The sequence below is a fragment of the Nothobranchius furzeri genome, chromosome 2, assembly GCF_043380555.1.
Source record: "Nothobranchius furzeri strain GRZ-AD chromosome 2, NfurGRZ-RIMD1, whole genome shotgun sequence".
Taxonomy (NCBI): Eukaryota; Metazoa; Chordata; class Actinopteri; order Cyprinodontiformes; family Nothobranchiidae; genus Nothobranchius; species Nothobranchius furzeri.
Genome location: NC_091742.1, coordinates 3619532 through 3639348, shown reverse-complemented (window position 1 = coordinate 3639348; position 19817 = coordinate 3619532). Strand labels below are relative to the sequence as shown.

General features: G+C 43.7%; 1 protein-coding gene across 3 annotated transcripts in view; it reads left to right on the top strand.

The window, feature by feature from the left end:
* The window catches only part of stxbp5a (syntaxin binding protein 5a (tomosyn)), a 136011-nt gene that overhangs the window by 103930 nt on the left and 12264 nt on the right, over nucleotides 1–19817 (top strand). For all 3 annotated transcript variants that reach the window (XM_054747924.2, XM_070542816.1, XM_070542813.1), the window contains exons 10-19: nucleotides 51–205; nucleotides 1336–1408; nucleotides 2316–2463; nucleotides 4946–5013; nucleotides 9667–9707; nucleotides 9890–10110; nucleotides 11290–11471; nucleotides 11989–12114; nucleotides 16940–17091; nucleotides 18523–18585. In XM_054747924.2, coding sequence (XP_054603899.2) covers nucleotides 51–205; nucleotides 1336–1408; nucleotides 2316–2463; nucleotides 4946–5013; nucleotides 9667–9707; nucleotides 9890–10110; nucleotides 11290–11471; nucleotides 11989–12114; nucleotides 16940–17091; nucleotides 18523–18585 — 1229 coding nt within the window. The remainder of the gene's footprint in view (nucleotides 1–50; nucleotides 206–1335; nucleotides 1409–2315; nucleotides 2464–4945; nucleotides 5014–9666; nucleotides 9708–9889; nucleotides 10111–11289; nucleotides 11472–11988; nucleotides 12115–16939; nucleotides 17092–18522; nucleotides 18586–19817) is intronic.

Genomic DNA, 19817 nt, shown 5'->3' with positions numbered 1-19817 from the left:
ATCATTTTCAAGAGTTGGTGAAACTAAATGTTTTTTGTGTATTTTTCCAGGGACCCTTTCATAATCTTCTCTGGGGGTTTGTCCTATGATACAGTGGGTCGGCGGCCTTGTCTGACTGTTATGCATGGAAAGAGTGTTGCTGTACTGGAGATGGATTATCCAATAGTAGACTTTCTCACTTTATGTGAGACACCATATCCTAACGGTAAGAACACTTCTGTTTTGGTCTGCATTTGTTAGTTTCTCAGACTGCACTTGGAGAGACACCTTTGTTTCATTTTAGACTCAAAGATACACACAATTAATAACTTTAAAGAAACACTTTGCTGGTTTTTAATTATGCAGGACTACTTGCTTTTGTGGTGGCGCTTGTTTGTGATAAATTTCCCAAGGGGATGGGTTCTACCTTTCAGTTTCATTAACCGGTGTACGGAACATCTTATTATATTTTCATTTGATGCGTCTGCACATAATAAGCTTCTGTCTGAAAATAAAATGATTACCTTATTTCCTGCTTTGGTGAGTCGACAGCCAAAACAAGTCCAACTGTCGCTGAACGCATGGGGTCCTGAATGCATGTAATCCCGTCAGTAATCTCTGCTGCTGTGTAATGTGGCACATGTACAGTTTGAGGAAGGATTAGTAAATTATGTAACAGTGATGACTACAGAAAGTCACTGGCTTTCATCTGGTATCGGACATAACGGGGTTTGGATTATTCCACAACGTGTGTCTGGCTGATGGTTTGGGCTTAAATCATCATTTGTCTGTAGAAAAGGATGAAAATCAATAATTGTGTGTTGCTGCAGAATCCTAAGTGTGTAAATGACAAGCATGGTTTCATAATGCAGTTGATAACTGGAAGTGTATGAGATAATATTTCTCATAACAAAGACAACATGGTTTCTTTTAAATGTTACAAATGAAGAAAATCTTCCAATGGCTGAATAAATTGTATTAATTCACCACATCAGTTGTAAATAAGGAAGAGGGTTAGTGCCACTGGAAAAAAAGAGAAATATTTCAGACGTTTTCCCCTCAGAATTCCGACTTTTTGACTTCTGAAAAAAAAAATCTGAATTTTTTTTTGTTTTCTTTTGGTTTCTTTTGTGGCTCTAATCATCTTCTGTAGTAATGTTTTAATTGGAGTTTATAAAAAAGAAAAAAGAAAAAAAGAGTGTGGGCAAAAATAATCTGATTGAAACATTGCCTAAAAGGTAAATCTCCCCTAATCCCATAAAACGGATTATCCATGGAAAACACAAGTCCTACATTGTGTTTTGTTGAGTTAAGGATAAGTGTGATGTCTTGGTTTTTTTTTTTTTGGTTTTGCAGATTTTCAGGAGCCTTACGCTGTGGTGGTCCTTTTAGAAAAAGATTTAGTGGTGATCGACCTTGCACAAAATGGGTGAGTCTTTTTTTGGGTGAGGGGTGTTAAATAAGTCAACTATTTAGTTTTATATTTGTTTTAGGGATGTAAGAAAATATTTATATGGCAATATATCGCAATATTTTTTTCCTGCGATAATAAATCGATTTGCAAAAGCCAAGTTTTGAATTTTTGGAAGAATTTACATGCAAACATGCAACACATTCTCACTCCCAGCGCGTCAAAAACAAACGCTTGGTCAGCCACCTTCCGCGTCAGACCTTTGACGCCAAAAGTGCCCTTTTTCGTTACTTATGTGCGAAAAGGGGTTTTTCCCTTTTCTGACTGCAGATCCCACTGCAGCGTAAAACTGACGCGATGGGATGTCCGCTGATGCGGCACCAAACAAGCTCATTGTGCCTCACCCTAACCTTATCCTCTTATTTAACCTTCCCCTCACCCCCATCCTAATCTTAACCATCTTGCTAGCTAACACTTTTGGCGTCAGGGGTCTGACGCGGAGGGTGGCTGACCAAGCATTTGTCTTTGACGCGCTGGGAGTGAGAATGTGTTGAAACATGTGATTATTTTCTTTTCTATTGGTGCAACTCAAACACTGACCACCAGGTGGCAGCAGTGTGCAATGGGTTTTGTTTCCACCGCTAAAATGTAAATCTCTTTATTATGGTTTCAGATACCTCATGTTAAACACGTTGCGTATCAGTTTGGACTGTTTTTTGAATTTTCCTACAATAAATTCAGTCTAACAAAGTCGCTAATATCGTCTGGCTGAATGTATCTCCGTATATCATGATATATCGTATCATCCCCCCTGTATCGTGATGCCTATCGTATCGCCTGAATTTCACCAATACACATCCCTAATTTATAAGTTATTTAAAATAAACTACTTGTGTAATAAGTGTCTGTGCTGTCTTGTTACCAGTTACCCCATATTCGAGAACCCGTACCCCCTGACCATCCACGAGTCCCCCGTTACCTGCTGTGAGTACTTTGCCGACTGCCCTGTGGACCTCATACCTGCACTTTACTCTGTTGGCTCGCGGCAGAAACGACAGGGCTACAGCAAAAAGGTACGATCAGGATTTGTGTTTCAATACCACATGTTTTTACTTTATTTTGACCGTTCTGCCACTATGGAGGTTTGCATTTCTTTTTATTTTCAATGAAGAATGAAAAACATCAGATACATTCTTGTATGGGACCTTTTTAGTATAAGAATGATTTGGAGAGAAATTAGAAAAGTGGTTTTGGAAAAGTTAGACTTTTCTTAAAGTTAAACACATCTGATAAGTGATTTTACACTGCTGGAGACCTTTTGCATACTTTGGAAGATACTAAATAGCTAAAGAGGTCAAAAATTTGATTTTATCGGCTAATGTTAGAATTAAAATATATTGTAAATTGTTACTCTTTTATTTGAGATGATCTTTACATACCATACTCTTATTATCCAGCTGCTTTTCCTCTCACTCAACATGTCAAATTAGGCAGATTCAAAGTCTAGTTTTTAAGTTATCTTGGGTTTTTTGGCACAACTGGCTGAACTAAAATTTAATTATGCACAATAAGAGATATGTGATGTTGTCTAAAATGAGTTGTTCCCTTTTTTGTGAAAGGAAACCCCGGAATTATTATCGGAAATGAAAAGTTAGACTAAGTTTGTATTTAAGTTTGTATCTCAGTTGCTTTTAATTCAGTTTGAGAATGCATCTGTTTTAGTAGCTTTCATGCCGGTTTGATTTGTTAGGGTTTTTTTGTCAGGTTTTTACTTTTTATTAACTTCTATCCTATTTTTAACATTATAGAAAACTTCTGTTCGTTTTGGCTTGTTAAGCACTTTGGCCAGCTTTATGCTGTTGTAAAGTACTACATAAATAAAGTTGACCTGAGTTTTACATATTGGTAAAAAATAAGATGTTGAACAATGTTATGAAATACTAGAAGGAAACTTATGAAATATTTAACTTTTTCCTTAAATGTTGTTCAGTTTCATTCTAGACATTGAGAAAATACTACGATTTTTTATTTGTGCCCTGAAAAATAGTTTAAATCGAAATCTTACAGATGACTGTGGACTGTCGTGGATGACTGGTTGTCATTGTGCAGTGCTTTGGGGGGTTGTAGAACCATAAGAAAGCGCTATAGAAAAACGGGCCATTTGCTATAAGTATAGTAAATGGGCCTGTTTCACCTCCCTGGTAAAAAGTTTAAGTAACTTGCTTTGATGCACAAAAACATACATGTGTCCCTTTTTGTCAGTTTTGCTAAGTCTGCAACCGTTGGGAGAATCGATTCTTACTCAACCAGGCCTCAGTTTCATATTGTTGTTAGCTTACCCTCTGGCTAATCTAAAGAAATAAAGTAAAAGTCCCATTAGTCTTCATCACACTGGTCAAATTACATCTCCCCATTTGACCCATCCCCGTGGGTAGTGGTGAGCTGTAGCAGTGGCTGCGCTCGGGAACTATTTGTTGTTTTAACCTTTCCCCAGCCCAACCCCTTAAAGCTGTGTCTAGCGGGGAGGCATGGGGTGATAATGGATTTGAACTCTGATCTCCCCATCCCAGGGCGTACCACTAGGCCACTGAGAAGGAAACACACAAATAATAAGAAATAATAATACTGTTCATTTATCTTTTTTGGATTTGTATTATTGAACGTTTCACGACAGACAACATACTTGACAGAGTGGTGTATCAACAAGGGCTGCATTCCATTTATAATACGTTACCTGGTTAGCACTTTCACTGAACAATCAGCCAACAAATATGTTTATCATTAAACCAGGACTTATGAGGGCATGATTAAAGAAAGCTCATCTTTTAGCAATAAAAACAAAGCATGTCGGTGTTTTTATGAAGCTAGTGAACTGTGTGTAAGAATGCCATACCCAGTGATCTTTCCCTCCCTCCTCACACTTCCTTTCCCCTCTCATCCTTTTCCGCTTTGCCTGTATCATCCCGGACAGACCCCCCCCCCCCCCCCCCCCCGCTCCTTAAGCCATTATGTATGCTTCTGTTCTCTTCCTTGTCGCCTTGTTCTGCTTTCTGTTGGAAATGTCAGCGTGCTCTGACCCAAACTGGCAGCCGAGCTGCTCCTATTTTAAAAATTCTTTCTTACCGAGCAACAGCCTCACTAAGCTGTGGGGGGGCATTCTCATATGAAGATCACCGTGAGTCATCCTGGTGACCTTTGTATGTGTCGACATCTTCAGATCCAGCCCCCCACTAACATGCACACACTCGAGCGCTCTCACTGGGAGGCATTATGTACGATAGCAGGGCACACTGGGACATAAACGAAGAAGTGCTGCATGGTTTCCTTTGTACACTCAGACCATCTCTTTATATTGGTGTGTTTAAACCGACTTTTTTAATGTAACCGTTCATACTGTATAAACCTTACAAGTGTGTGTGTGTGTGTGTGTGTGTGTGTGTGTGTGTGTGTGTGTGTGTGTGTGTGTGTGTGTGTGTGTGTGTGTGTGTGTGTGTGTGTGTGTGTGTGTGTGTGTGTGTGTGTGTGTGTGTGTGTGTGTGTGTCCTCTGCATCCAGGAATGGCCGATTAGTGGTGGAAACTGGGGTCAAGGCACACAAAGCTACTCAGAGATCATCATAACTGGGTGAGACAATGACTGAATTTCATTAGTTTTATTGTTATCATTCTGCTGCAGTAACTTTCACCTCTGCTGGTCCGTCAGCTCACCTCAGCAATAAAGCATTTTTTTATCCTCGTTTTAAACATAATCAAAGCTTGTGCACTTTGCGTCACATTTATGTTTATTATTCTGCGATGACCTGTCAACAAAGGGCGATGCAGAGGTTTTATGGCAGCACACATTCACTGAAGAGGTGACATTGAATTATAGGTATGGCAGGAAGAAGCGCCTGCTCCTCTCTCTTCATTCTAAACACTATTACTATTCTGTCCAGGTTTCTGTCTCTTTTGAGCCTGCAGAATAGTTTGCTGCTTGTTCTTTCAGCTGAATTGGCAACAAAAAAATAGGAAATATCTAAAAGAAACGGGGGAATAACTGCATGGCATTTTTAAAATTTAAATATTCACTTTAGCTACGAAGCCTGGTTTAGTTTCATTTGTGTTTGCTGAACTAAATAAAAAATTGGATTGATGGGGAAACTTGTTTACAGATAAGAGCGTCATCAACATATTCAAGACAAAATAGCTGAGTTGAAACAACTTTTATATTTTTCTGCCTGCTCAATAATGCATTGAAGATTTGAACATTTATTAGAAAGATATTTTGTTTATTGAAAGGAATTACACAAGGAATGTTGGATATTATCGGTCCATCATTAATATTGGCTGATATCACCATTAAAATGTAAAACTGGAAAATATCTGTATCGGTTTTCAGTCTTTTAAAGTGACAATGTGTAGTCTTTACCATTAATCTCTTGAAATATCCATCGAAATATTGTTGTAAATGAATTAAAAGATGCCCAGTTGTTGAGAATATTGGCGGTTTCATAACATATAACCATAAAAATCAGGTCTAAAATACATGGGAGCGGGTGTAAGTCTCTGGGCGACACCATATTGGATGCCATGTTTCCTTCTACGGAACACATTTACTGATTTGTAATAAATGGTTACAAAACTTTTACCAATAATAAATGTTGTCGTTTTACTCATTCACCTCTTCACTCATTACCAGTGATGAAAGGGAATCGGATGTGTTTGTTATTTTGCTGGAGGTTGCACTCCCAGGGATTTGTGACCCTAATGGCCATCTAATGGTAAGGTCTTACTCGAACACAAAAATAATGTTTGCTTGCGATGATTTAGGTATGTACTGCCCCCTATCGCCAGGGAAACGACACACTGTCACTTTAATGACACAACTTTTACATACCACACACATATTATACTCCAAACTCTTCAGCTACTTCTCTTCTCTCTCAAAAAGTCAGAATATAATAGATCGGAGGAAAAACTTTTGGCACAACTTGTGAAGTAGAAATTTGCCCCCTGTAGTGACCGTACGCTGTCCTCATGGCATGTAGCTATGTGTAGCTAGACAATGGTGAATGGTCTGTATTCATATAGCACCATTTAGAGTTCTACAACCCTTCAAGGCGCTTTACAGCGAACCAGTCAGTCACCCATTCACTCACACACACACACACACACACACACACACACACACACACACACACACACACACACACACACACACACACACACACACACGCTGGAGGGGAGCTGCGTTGTAGCTACAGCTGCCCAGAGGCGAGGCTGCCGAGCACAGGCACCACCGGCCCTTCTGACCACCACCAGCAGACAAGGTGGGTTAGGTGTCTTGCCCAAGGACATGACGACAGCGACAGACTGAGTGGGGCACTAAATTCCTACCCTCCAGTTACGGGCCGGGCACTTAACTATTCTCCCACCATCACCCAAACAACTAAAACAAAAGCACACCGATGCTTTTCTTATCTGAAGATCTTTATAAATGTTTTACCGTAACTGTCATATACAGAAAATGAAAAAAAAAGACATTTCAAACTAATGTACACATTGGGGAGAATGAGATTCAACTGCTGTTGGAGACAAATTACAGTAAATAAGTCACTTTTCCTGTTACTAACCTAAATTAAAGGGATGTTCCATCCCTAATTGAACTTTTGTCTATTTATCCAGAGTTAGATAAGTGAGAAAACAACATTTTGTAACCAGCACAGTAATTCTCCTGGTCTGGCAACAGTCCATCTGCTTTAGCTTAGTGTAAACAATGGACATGAGCAGAAACTAGCATTTTGTGTGCAAAAGTGAATAAAATTGCCCAATAATGATACCAACCATTCCTGGTGAGCTCAATAATCATGTCGACTGCTAATGAAAAGTAAGAAGTAACACGAAGGATTTCCAGGAGCAGGTTTAGACTTGGGACTACATTAAGACAGTTACATAAAATTGGGTATCAGTTTAAAAAAAAAAGCTAACATCGAGAATGTTTGTACTTTTACTTTAAAAGGGGCATTATGGAAGTTTGACAGCCAAAACATGTATAGAAATAATAAATGTCTTCTTCATACATTCTCCTGCAATGCCCTGGTCCTGTAGAATGAGCCCTGGCATTTTTACTGTGATTGCCTGCTTTTCTGTAAAATCACAGAAAAAGAGAGCTGCTCGGGTCGAGCAGGCCGCTTCATGCGAGTTCACGCTCAGGCATCGCCCGTAGCATTTGCTATCTATAGCTTTAGCAGCAGAGAGAGAGGCAGTGCCACTTTGTCGCTGTTCCTAACGCCTAGTGACAAAGCTAGCTACATTTCTCAGGACCCTTAGCTACTTTCTGTAGAACTTACTTCTAGATATTTTCTGTGAATTAGCAACAAAATAGCCATTTTTGCTCCGAACCGTTCTTTGGTTTGACGTTATTTCAGCTGTCATCAAGGATATACATGTTACAGATACAACATCACTGGCGCTTTAGCTCACCTAGTAAAATGTTGGATTCTCGTGCAGAAGACCTGGGTTTTATTCCGGATGTGAACATAGTTTATTTAGAGTTTATTTTTTACATTAATGGTATATATTTTTTTACAGTAAGATGCCCAAATTTTTATTTGAGACTCGCCGAACGGCATTGAATTCACAGATAAAGATGTGGGTTCAACTTTCATTTTGGAACAATTTTTCAAGCAAGGGAAGGGAATGATCTGAGCATGCAGGAGGACTGACCCATCATAAACCTTTGTCGGCTGTGCTGAAGAGAAAGGTACAGAACCAAATTATTTAATTAATTAGCTGCGTGTTCTCCTGTCCTCTGTCCACCGGGCCACACACACACACACACACACACACACACACACACACACACACACACACACACACACTCACACACACACACACACACACACACACACACACACACACACACACACACACACACACACACACATACACACAAGGGACTGTCTCAGCTGTCATTTTCGTTAAGGAGTGTGCACGTACAGCATGCGCGACTCGTGCACAAGCCTATTATTGAAGCTGCCGTTACGCTTTTGGCCTGAGGGGGCAATCGCGAGCATAAAAATTCAAAACTCCGTAAAGTCCCTTTAATAAATTCAATGAATTCTCTGGATTTGATGGGTCAGTTGTAAAGAAAATAAAGCATTTTGAGCTTGAAAACAAACTTTACTCAATAATCAGTAACATAAACAGAATGTGGGTCAGTCTCTTCGATGACTGTGTTTAGTCTGGTTTTACAAATGTTGCTTAGAAATCAGCTTCTGAGTAGTTTGTGAGCGTCTGGTCCTATTTACCATTGAATTAAATGAAAAGTTCGATGAAAAGATGTTTTTGATGAGAAATTTGTTATGGTTCAATCTAGAACGAAATACAAAGGCCACACAAATCACTCGTAGTCTGAAAATGGCCCAGGGGCCACACTTAATCAAATCAAATCAAATCAACTTTATTTATAGAGCGCTTTCACATGGCCAAAATGGACAAACAAGGCGCTGTACACCAATAAAAACCACCACAATAGGACAGAGATATAACCATTAAAATACAATAAGAAATCCATTAAAAAATACAATAAGAAATCCATGTAAAATATAATACGAAAACCTGAGTGCAAGTTCACAGTCCATATCCGGCCTACTTCCCCCAACTTCAAAGTCCAAACGCCAGTCTTCCTTCAAAGGTTTCTAATGACTTGGCCTGTTTTACATCAGCTGGCAGCTCATTCCAGAGACTTGGTCCAAGTACTGAAAAGGCACGACTCCCACGAGACTTCAGGCTGTAGGCACAGTTAGTAGTCTCTGGTCAGCTGACCTAAGGGAACGCACCGGGACATGTTGGTGGATGATACTGGACAGACATCTAGGAGCCCCTGAGTTTAACGCCTTAAATACAAACAGGATGACCTTAAACCTGATGCGATAAAAAAACAGGGAGCCAATGAAAGGCACGTAGGACTGGTGTAATATGTTCAGACCTCCTTAGGCCTTCCAGACGTGATCCCTCAGTTTGCTGGAGCTGTAGATTATGGTCTGATTTTAGAGATCATAATCTTTTCAATATGGCAGCAATATGTGTTGGTCAGATGTGCGCTTGGATTTACCATTATTTCATCGGTAACTTAGATTTTTATGACTTTTATGCAGAATTTTACTTCAGACTGGTCAAAACATCCCTTTAATCTGGATTGTTTCCTGTCCAAATTCTAGAAAATAATGAGAATTGGAATTCTTAAAGAGGCTGTTGAGACTGGCGTGAATCAAACTTTATTCTGATGTTTCTCCAGGCATGCTGATGGAACTGTGAAGTTCTGGGATGCCTCTGCAAGTATGTTCCCCTCGCAAACATTTTTATTTTTTAATCACTTAGCATGACAGTAAAATAAATGAGACAAAGAGGGACATTTAGGAAGAATGCACCAGAGCATCGGCATTCACTGCTTCATTTAGCTTTGATTTCTTTGTCTGATGAATCCCTTTTCCTGCAGCTGATACTTTCTCCTCTTTCAGTAATGCTCCAGGTGCTCTATAAGCTAAAAACAGCCAAGGTATTTGACAGGAACCGGTCAAAGGAAGACAAGGGCAGCACTGATGTGTCAGACGAAGATCCCTTTGCCATTCAGATCATGACCTGGTGCCCAGAGAGCCGGATGCTCTGTGTGGCCGGCGTGTCAGCCAACGTTATCATCTACCGCTTCAGTAAGCTGGAAGTAACCACCGAGGTGGTACAGGTAGGTCTCCGGTTTTACATTTGTCTAATGAGTCACATCAAAAACTCAGAATACACACTTCCTCCATCCTTTTCTCCTTTTTAGTCCTTTGCTGTAACGCAACGACGACGATCCATCACCAGACGTTTTGTCACGATTCATTCTGACCAATCGCTTCTCACTCTACCTTAAAATGCTGACACACGCACAAACAGATCTGGCCAGTCAAAATCTGTATGGTTGCCATGCCAACAGACAGCAGTGAACAAGCAAATCTAGACCAGCATTATGTTCTTCTTTCTGAGGCGTTAATAGGAGTCTGCATTTAGCTGAATAAAGACAATTGCAGTTAATCTCTGCGACTTTGCTCCTAGCTCTTAAAGTAAGGGACGATCTACATCACCGGATTCTGTAGCTGAGACGTTTAAGCACTGCGTGTTTTGATTAAAGTATTTTGGTAGTTTTCTTGCCCGAGCAGCTGTGGTGTTGCAGACTGAGCTGCGATTCCTTGTCAGTCACGCAGTGTGTCGGCAGTGCCGCAGTATCTTTCGACGCTGCCCTCTTTGAGTTCAGAACTGTTTGTCCTAAATGCTTAAAACCTCCAAATTATTCATAAATTCATAGCGGATGATTGAATTTTCAGGTTATTTTTCTGCCACCTTTCAAGGGTAGCATGGGCGAGCACTCAAAATCTGCAGGTAGTTGGCTCTTGCTTACTAGAGGAACGGGCTTTTTCTGCACAAGGCCAAACATTTCTGCAAAGGAGTGAAGGTGGACGAGGACAGAGAGATGATTGGAAGCTGATCATTCTTCCCTCCCACACATCAGTGGGGCTAATGAGACTGACAGAATGCAAAACAGAGGCGCTCATGAGCATTGTGCATGAGCTCAGGAGTTTGCGCAGGTGGAGGTTGCGAAGGGGTACCCTGAAGGAGGATTTTGAAGGAATATTCAAGCATTAGAGGACCTCTTTGACTCTCTGTCTGCCCACACACACACACAGAACACATCAAACAGACCCATTCCATCAAAGTGACTCTGTGAATGTATGCAGATGTCATTCACACTTACATTCCTTTCCCATCGCCTGTTAAATCATCACTGCTGCTTTCATCCTGGTTTCAATCCCTAAGTTTATTGATTTGCTAATAAATCTTTATCCCTAAGTGTTATTGCGCTCACATCTGTGTGTGTTTACAGTTACTGGAGGTGCGAATGCAGTACGAGCTGAACGACACAGACTCTCCAGATGGCGGAGGTGGTGGGGGTGAGCAGACGGCGGCGCATCCCACCCCCGGTGCCTTCCCCCAGACGAGCGGCCCGCCTTCACACCCTTCCACCAGCAGCAACAACTCTGACGGAGGCAACATACCTTGCCTCAAGTATGAGATGCATGCATGCACGCACACACACACACACACACACACACACACACACATACACGTGCGCGCAGGCACGTGCACGTAGGCACACACTCATTTATGCACGTGCACATATGTACACACGTGCACACACACTCACGCACACACACACGCGCATACACACACATGCACGTGCACACACTCATGCACATGCACACATGTACACACACGTACACATGCACGCAAGTACATATACACGCACCACACACACACACACACACAGGCACTTGCAGGAACTTTCATACGCAGCAGGACTACTTTCATACACACGCAAACACACAAGAGTCTCGCATTTAGCCTCAAGCACACTTGTAAAGAGTTAGTCAGAGCCTGAAGCGTTCTTAGCAAAAACCTTCCCATCATCCCTCTGCAGCCACTCAAGCCCGACTCCAGCTTCACATCTGCAGCTGTACCACTTGTGCTTCCCTTTTTTTTTCGTTTACCTCTGTCTCATTTCTTTTGGTCTTTTTGCTCACAGAGTACGAAGTACTCCTTTGAAGCAGTCACCCGGTTACCAGGTAGATCTGGTGGTCCAGTCAGTGTGGGTGAGTGGAGAGCCTCCTCAGCCAATCACAAGTCTGGCGCTCAGTTCCTCCTACGGTCTGTAAGTGCACACCTCAGTCACAACTGAAAGTACTGAAAGAGAAATTAAAGTATTTCTGTGTGACATTATAGTTATATCAACGTACTAAACTAAGCACTGATTTTATATCTGAACTAAATGCAGCAACTTCTCAACGTTCTAATATCATTTTTTTTACTAAGCTAAGCTAAAGAATGCCTACAATCTGATGTATAAACTACATATAAAGAAAACCAAAATCGAAAGCTAATTGTTAAAGCTGCTGCCAGTAAAACATTGATGTCTCCATGGTAACGCTATACCTGTCTTTTACTCGCTGACAGAAAACTTAAAGTAACACAGAGCAGTTTCCTGCTCCTACTGGTTGAAAGTGGAATTACAACTGTCGTAAACAACCCTGCTGCAGCCTGATGTAGCTATCGCTAACAATGAGCTAAGACTTACTGAGCTGAGTCTAAATAAGCCACAAAAAATATTACTTACCAGTTCAGTAGCAACAAAGCCAGGTCACCATTAGTCCGTGATTCTGTAGCCTCCTTTAGCTCCCTCAAACTAGAGTATGCCATGACGGTGTTCATCCTGGTTTTAGCTCTTTGCTTCTCCTCCAAAACATTACTCCATTACGTTTACTTCCAGGCTCCACCATGATGCCAACAGAAAAGGCTAACTTCGTACTTTTCTTCTTGTGCTTTTTATTAACAATCAGCGACCTGTAAAAGCTAACTGCTAGCATAACAGCTAACAGCTGTAAAGCAGGGGACATCTACCCACTCCACAAAACTGTCAAGTGCAGCATCTGGCCAGCAGAGGGCTGCATTTGAAACTGGTCAAGTTTCTAACTCAACTATCACTGATATCAAGGGTAAAGCTCTAGCTAAAGGTTTAACTGTTTAGTGTTACTTTCATGAAAGGTAGGACTAAAAAGTGACTCAGGAAAAGTATTTGCAAAAACTAAAAGTAATAAAGAAAAAAGACCTGTGAGCAGCAGGAGGTTGTGATTGCCATACGTGTGGATTTTTATGTTTCTGCAGTGTTTAACACAGGAGATACACTAAGTTAAAATGCATGAAAATAATATCTAGGGCTGAAAAAAATGGGTCCATTGGTTGTATTCTGCATCCTGAGGGGATTTAAGAGAAACGCATGCAGCAGTGAGAGGGAAAGCAGAAATACCTGTGCACAATTTGTGCTTAAAAAGTTGTGGGAGTAAAATGAGTTTGCAAGAGATTTTACAAATATTTGACAGTTTCAAAGTTAGTGTGTAACATTAGCTGTCAGTTAATTCTTTATGGAAAAATAATCCTCCTTGAATCGCTCCTCCTTGAACCGTCACCTTATCGTGGTGGAGGAGTTTGAGTGCCCTAATGATCCTAGGAGCTATGTTGTCTGGAGCACTTAGTGCCCCTGGTAGGGTCTCCCATGACAAATTGGTCTTAGGTGAAGGGTGAGACAAAGAACGGTTCTAAGGATCTTTCATGGCGGTTAAAACGAAGAGTCGGAGTACCCGGCCCGGAGGGTTACCGGGGTCCCACCCTGGAGCCAGGCCTGGGGTTGGGGCCCGTGAGCGAGCACCTGGTGGCCGGGCTTTTGCCCATGGGGCCCGGCCGGGCCCAGCCCGAACCGGATACATGGGCTCGTCCAACTGTGGACCCACCACCCGCAGGAGGAACATGAAGGGTCCGGTGCAATGCGAATCGGGTGGCAGACCAAGGCGGGAGCCTTGGCGGTCCAATCCCCGGACAAGAAAACTAGTTTTTGGGACATGGAACGTCACCTCGCTGGCGGGGAAGGAGCCGGAGCTTGTGGCAGAGGTTGAGCGGTACCGGCTAGATATAGTTGGACTCACCTCGACACATTGCATTGGCTCTGGAACCCGAGACCTGGAGAGGGGTTGGACACTCTACTTTGCTGGAGTTGCTCCGGGTGAGAGGCGGAGGGCTGGGGTTGGCTTTTTGTTAGCCCCGAGACTCTCTGCCTGTGTGTTGGGGTTTACCCCGGGGGACAAGAGGGTAGCTTCCTTGCGCCTTCGGGTCGGGGAATGGGTCCTGACTGTTGTTTGTGCTTATGGGCCAAATATCAGTTCAGAGTACCCACCCTTTTTGAAGTCCCTGGGACGAGTGCTAGATAGTGCTCCATCAGGGGACTCCATTGTCCTGCTGGGGGACTTCAATGCTCACGTGGGCAATGACAGCTTGACCTGGAGGGGCGTGATTGGGAGGAACGGCCCACCTAATCTGAACTCGAGCGGTGTTTTGTTATTGGACTTCTGTGCAAGCCGCAGTTTGGCCATAACGAACACCATGTTCGAACATAAGGATGCCCACCGGTACACTTGGTACCAGGGCAGCCTAGGTCACAGGTCGATGATAGATTTTGTAGTCGTATCATCTGACCTGCGGCCGTATGTTTTGGACACCCGAGTGAAGAGAGGGGCGGAGCTGTCAACTGATCACCACCTGGTGGTGAGTTGGATCAGATGGCAAGGGAACATGCCGCGTAGACCTGGCAGACCCAAACGCATAGTGAGGGTCTGCTGGGAACGCCTGGCAGAAGAACCTGTCAAGACGGTCTTCAACTCCCACCTCCGGCAGAGCTTTGACCACGTCCCGAGAGCAGTGGGGGACATTGAGTCCGAGTGGGCCTTGTTCCACTCTGCGATTGTCGAAGCGGCTGTTGCTAGCTGTGGTCGTAAGGTGGCCGGTGCCAGTCGTGGTGGCAACCCCCGTACCCGCTGGTGGACACCAGAGGTTCGGGGAGCCGTCAGGCTGAAGAAGGAGGCCTACAGGGCGTGGCTGGTCTGTGGGTCTCCGGAGGCAGCAGACAGGTACCGGATAGCCAAGCGGGGTGCAGCAGTGGCAGTTGCCGAGGCAAAATCTCGGGCGTGGGAGGAGTTTGGTGAGGCCATGGAGAAAGACTATCGATCGGCTCCAAAGAGGTTCTGGCAAACTGTCCGGCGCCTCAGGAGAGGAAGGCAGCAACTCGCTCACACTGTTTACAGTGGGGATGGGGAGCTGCTGACGTCGACTGAGGCTATAGTCGGACGGTGGAAGGAATACTTTGAGGAGCTCCTCAATCCCACCAATGCGCATTCCGAGGAGGAACCAGAGCTGGGAGGCCTGGGGATGGACTGTCCGATCTCGGGGGCAGAAGTTGCTGAGGTAGTCAAACAACTACACAGCGGCGGAGCCCCGGGGGCGGATGAGGTTCGTCCTGGGTATCTCAAGGCTATGGATGTTGTAGGGCTGTCATGGTTGACACGTCTCTACAACATTGCGTGGTCATCGGGGGCAGTTCCTAGGGAGTGGCAGACCGGGGTGGTGGTCCCCATCTTTAAGAAGGGTGACCTGAGGGTGTGTTCCAACTATAGGGGGATCACACTCCTCAGCCTCCCTGGAAAGGTCTACGCCAAGGTACTGGAGAGGAGGGTCCGATCGATAGTTGAATCTCAGATAGAGGAGGAGCAATGTGGTTTTTGTCCTGGCCGTGGAACTGTGGACCAGCTCTATACCCTTGCAAGGGTGATGGAGGGGGCATGGGAGTTTGCCCAACCAATCCACATGTGCTTTGTGGATTTGGAGAAGGCTTATGACCGTGTCCCCAGGGGCACCCTGTGGGGGACGCTCCAGGAGTATGGGGTGGGTGGCTTTCTGTTAAGGGCCATTCAGTCCCTTTACCAGAGGAGCGTGAGTTTGGTCCGCATAGCCGGTAGTAAGTCGGACCTGTTCCCAGTGAGGGTTGGACTCCGCCAGGGCTGCCCTTTGTCACCGGTTCTGTTCATCACTTTTATGGACAGAATTTCTAGACGCAGCCGTGTGTCGAGTTTGGTGGCAGGAGAATCTCGTCTCTGCTTTTTGAGGATGATGTGGTCCTCCTAGCTTCATCCAGCTCTGACCTTCAGCTCTTGCTGGGTAGGTTCGCGGCCGAATGTGAAGCGGCTGGGATGAGGATCAGCACCTCCAAATCTGAGACCATGGTTCTCGACCAGAAAAGGGTGGCTTGCCACCTCCGGGTCGGGGGAGAGGTCCTACCTCAAGTGGAGGAGTTTAAGTATCTCGGGGTCTTGTTCACGAGTGAGGGTAGGAGGGATCGGGAGATCGACAGGCGGATTGGTTCGGCGTCTGCAGTGATGCGGACGCTGAGCCGATCTGTCGTGGGGAAGAGGGAGCTGAGCCAGAAGGCCAGGCTCTTGATTTACTCGGACTCGGAGTAGAACCGCTGCTCCTCCGGATCGAAAGGAGCCAGTTGAGGTGGTTTGGGCATCTGGTCAGGATGCCTCCTGGACGCCTCCCCGGGGAGGTGTTTCGGGCATGTCCTGCCGGCAGAAGGCCCCCGGGTCGACCCAGGACACGTTGGAGAGGTTACATCTCCAATCTGGTCCGGGAACGCCTTGGGGTCCTGCCGGAGGAGCTGGTGGACAAGGCCGGGGAGAGGACGGCCTGGAGCTCCCTAATTGGGATGCTGCCCCCGCGACCCGGAGCCGGATAAGCGGAGGAAGACGAAGACGAAGACGAAGACGAAGAAAATAATCAACCTTAATTGTGTAAAATCTCTAAAAGATAAAAGAAAATCTGTTCAGTCTTGTAAAGTCCAACCTCCTGTGACACGTTAAACCCTGATTGGTGTTTCTCTTGTGACGTCTGGGTCATGGAGCTCTAGAGGGGGTGGGGCTTGTAGGTTTTGGATCAAATGTTATTTGAAGACACTGAAAAATTACAACAGATTTGCAAACAGAATAATAATGAGGGCTCTAATGTTTGTGCTTTGGTACCCTTGGTTCACTTTTTTAAATAGATTTTGGTTCAGTTTCTTTTTGAATTTGTGTTTCTGTCTCATAACGTTTTCCCAGAGTGGTGTTTGGCAACAGCAACGGTCTGGTGGTGGTGGACTACATCCAGAAGACGGTAGTACTCAATTTGGGAACGGTGGAGCTTTACGGATCCAATGACCCCTACCAGAGACAGCCTCGGTCACCAAGGAAAACACGACAGCCGTCAGGAGGTGAAGAAAAGAAAGAGATAAGGAGACGAGAAAGAAAGAGGAAAAACAGTGTGAACAAGCAAAAGACGATAATAATAGTAATAATAATAATAATCATTGAACTTATATAGTGCTTTATTTGGACACTCAAAGATGCTTTTGTGAACTGTCACATTCACACACTGCTAGTGATGGTAAGCTACTTGTAGCCACAGCCACCCTGGGGCGATCGGACAGAGGCGAGGCTGCCATTTGGCGCCGTCGGCCCCTCTGACCACCACTAACACAGGCAAGTTGGGTGAAGTGTCTTGCCCAAGGACACAACAGCAGAATACCTCTGGTGGGAGCTGGAATCAAACCCATGACCCTCCGATCATGAGGCAACCCGCTCTATCACCTGAGCCACTGCTGCCCCAGTGATGGTGGTTTATCTTTGTTTGTCCACAGTTAACTAATCAGACATCCCACTGTGTTTTTTTTTATTCAAACTTGGGTGTTTTATTGCACGTTACCAGACTCGGTGGACAGATCTTTTAAAAAAGTCAAAAAAGAAAGATAAGTTCAGCCATGATTATTGTACTAATGTTTAAACATGCAGGGGATGACACACTGTCAGTTATTTAAAGTCGTCGTTCCATTAGTGACGGTGCAAATATAAGAAATGTCTAAATAAGTTGAGAATGCATTTTGTATCCAGTCTTTCTACCACTTGGCAGGTCCTCATAAACATGTTATTGGCAATGATCCTTTAACCACAATATTCCCCCATCTATTCTGTAAACTGGTCCGAATGTCACAAACGCTGCTTTAAGTTTAGACGGTATTTTGTTTATCTACATCTCCTAATATCAGTCTTTCTTAGCTTTTCAGCCTTCCACTCTGCTATTTTCTGCCTCTTCTCCTCAGACACACAGATAATGCAGCATCACTGAGCTGATGGAGCCATGTGAGCGTGAACACACTGCCACCATGTGTTAAAAAGCAGCAGCACACCTACACGACAACGCTACACAGTCATAGTGCACCAGCCATACGTTTTTATCCAATTTTTAATACATGTGCAGATGCTGAGAGATTGCATCTTAATACGATGATGGCTCATGCACAATTATGCCCACTTATCCCATAAAACTCAAGTATACACGTGTGTAAATACATAAAAGACAATTAATGTCACTGACTTGTGAGCAGTGGGCTGGCTCGTGTCGGGACTTGGCGGATGTGAGGTGTAATCAGCAGTCTCAGTGGGTTTCTCTGCCAAGGGACTTAATGCCTCACGGGAAAACGTCTTACACACACACACACACACACACACACACACACACACACACACACACGCACACACGCGCACACACACACACACACACACACACACACACACACACACACACACACACACACACACACCATTTTCTTTTACATTCAAGTTACATCTTGTGGTGTCCTATGCAGGTCTGTGTGATATCAACGAAGGCTCAACCACCTCAGAAGACCGCTGCAAGTCTCCTACTTCAGGTAAAGTGTCCTTAAATGTTTGAATTTATTACGTTATTTAAGGAAGGTCTTACAAAGGCTGTGTACTACACACACACATGCAGCCCAAAGAGCAAATGATTATTAAGATAGCCTTGATTCCACACATACCAATGCCTCAGTCTTTAGAAATCCACTAAGAGGTTTTTCTATTTCAACACATTTTCCTTTAATACTTTTCCAATTTTTAATAGACTGTAATAAATAATATTCATCTTCATTCTGGAAAACCAGATAAAAGGCTATAAATACTTTTAATATGTGGCACAATTCAGTGTAGCTATAAAGGAAATTCTGATCATGTAACACTCTTAATTAGCATCATTAGGTTTCTGAGTAGTCAAAAGTCTAATGCATTTAGTTCCTTCCTAAGATCATGGAGTAACAGATTATTTAGATTCTGTCTTTTTTTCAGTTTGTGGGTTTGGGAACATCATGTTCAAACCAGTCTCTCCCAAAGCTGCATCATATTAAGCTGCTTTCTATGGAAATCTCCAAATAAAAGTAAATAGAATAGATTATACAGTGTTCAGACCCGGCCCATTTTTCACTTTTGTTATATTGGAGCTATTTGCTGTAATATGCTATATGAATAAAGACAATAATAAAATTCATTTTTCCCCCATTCGTGTAAACACAGCACCCCATATCAACAGAGAAACACAGACATTTTAGAAATGAATCAGATTTATAAAAAATAAAAAATTGCATGGTCCTAAGTGTTCAGACCCGTTGTTCATTATTTAGTAGAAGCACCCTTTTGAGCTAATACAGCCACGAGTCTTCTTGGTAAAGATGCAACAAGTTTCTTAAGCCTGGATTTGGGGATCCTCTGCCATTCCTCCTTGCAGATCCTCTTCAGTTCTGTCAGGTTGGATGGGGAACGTTGGTGGACAGCCATTTTTAGGTCTCTCCAGAGATGCTCAGCTGGGTTTAAGTCAGGGCTCTGACCCAGTCACAGAGTTGCCGTGAAGCCGCCCCTTCGTTGTTTTAGCTGTGTGCTTAGGGTCATTGTCTTTTTTTTATTTACTTAAAACTTTATTGTTATTGTATTTGAATGCTTTTTAATTCCGACCAGACACGGAGACAGAGGTGAAAGAGAAAGGAAGAGACAAAAGGTGTGTGTGTGGGGGGGGGGGGGGGGGGGGGGGGGGATCCACAAAAATAAACAATGAACAAGGATCTGCTTCTAGACCTGCAGTAAGAGAAGAAAA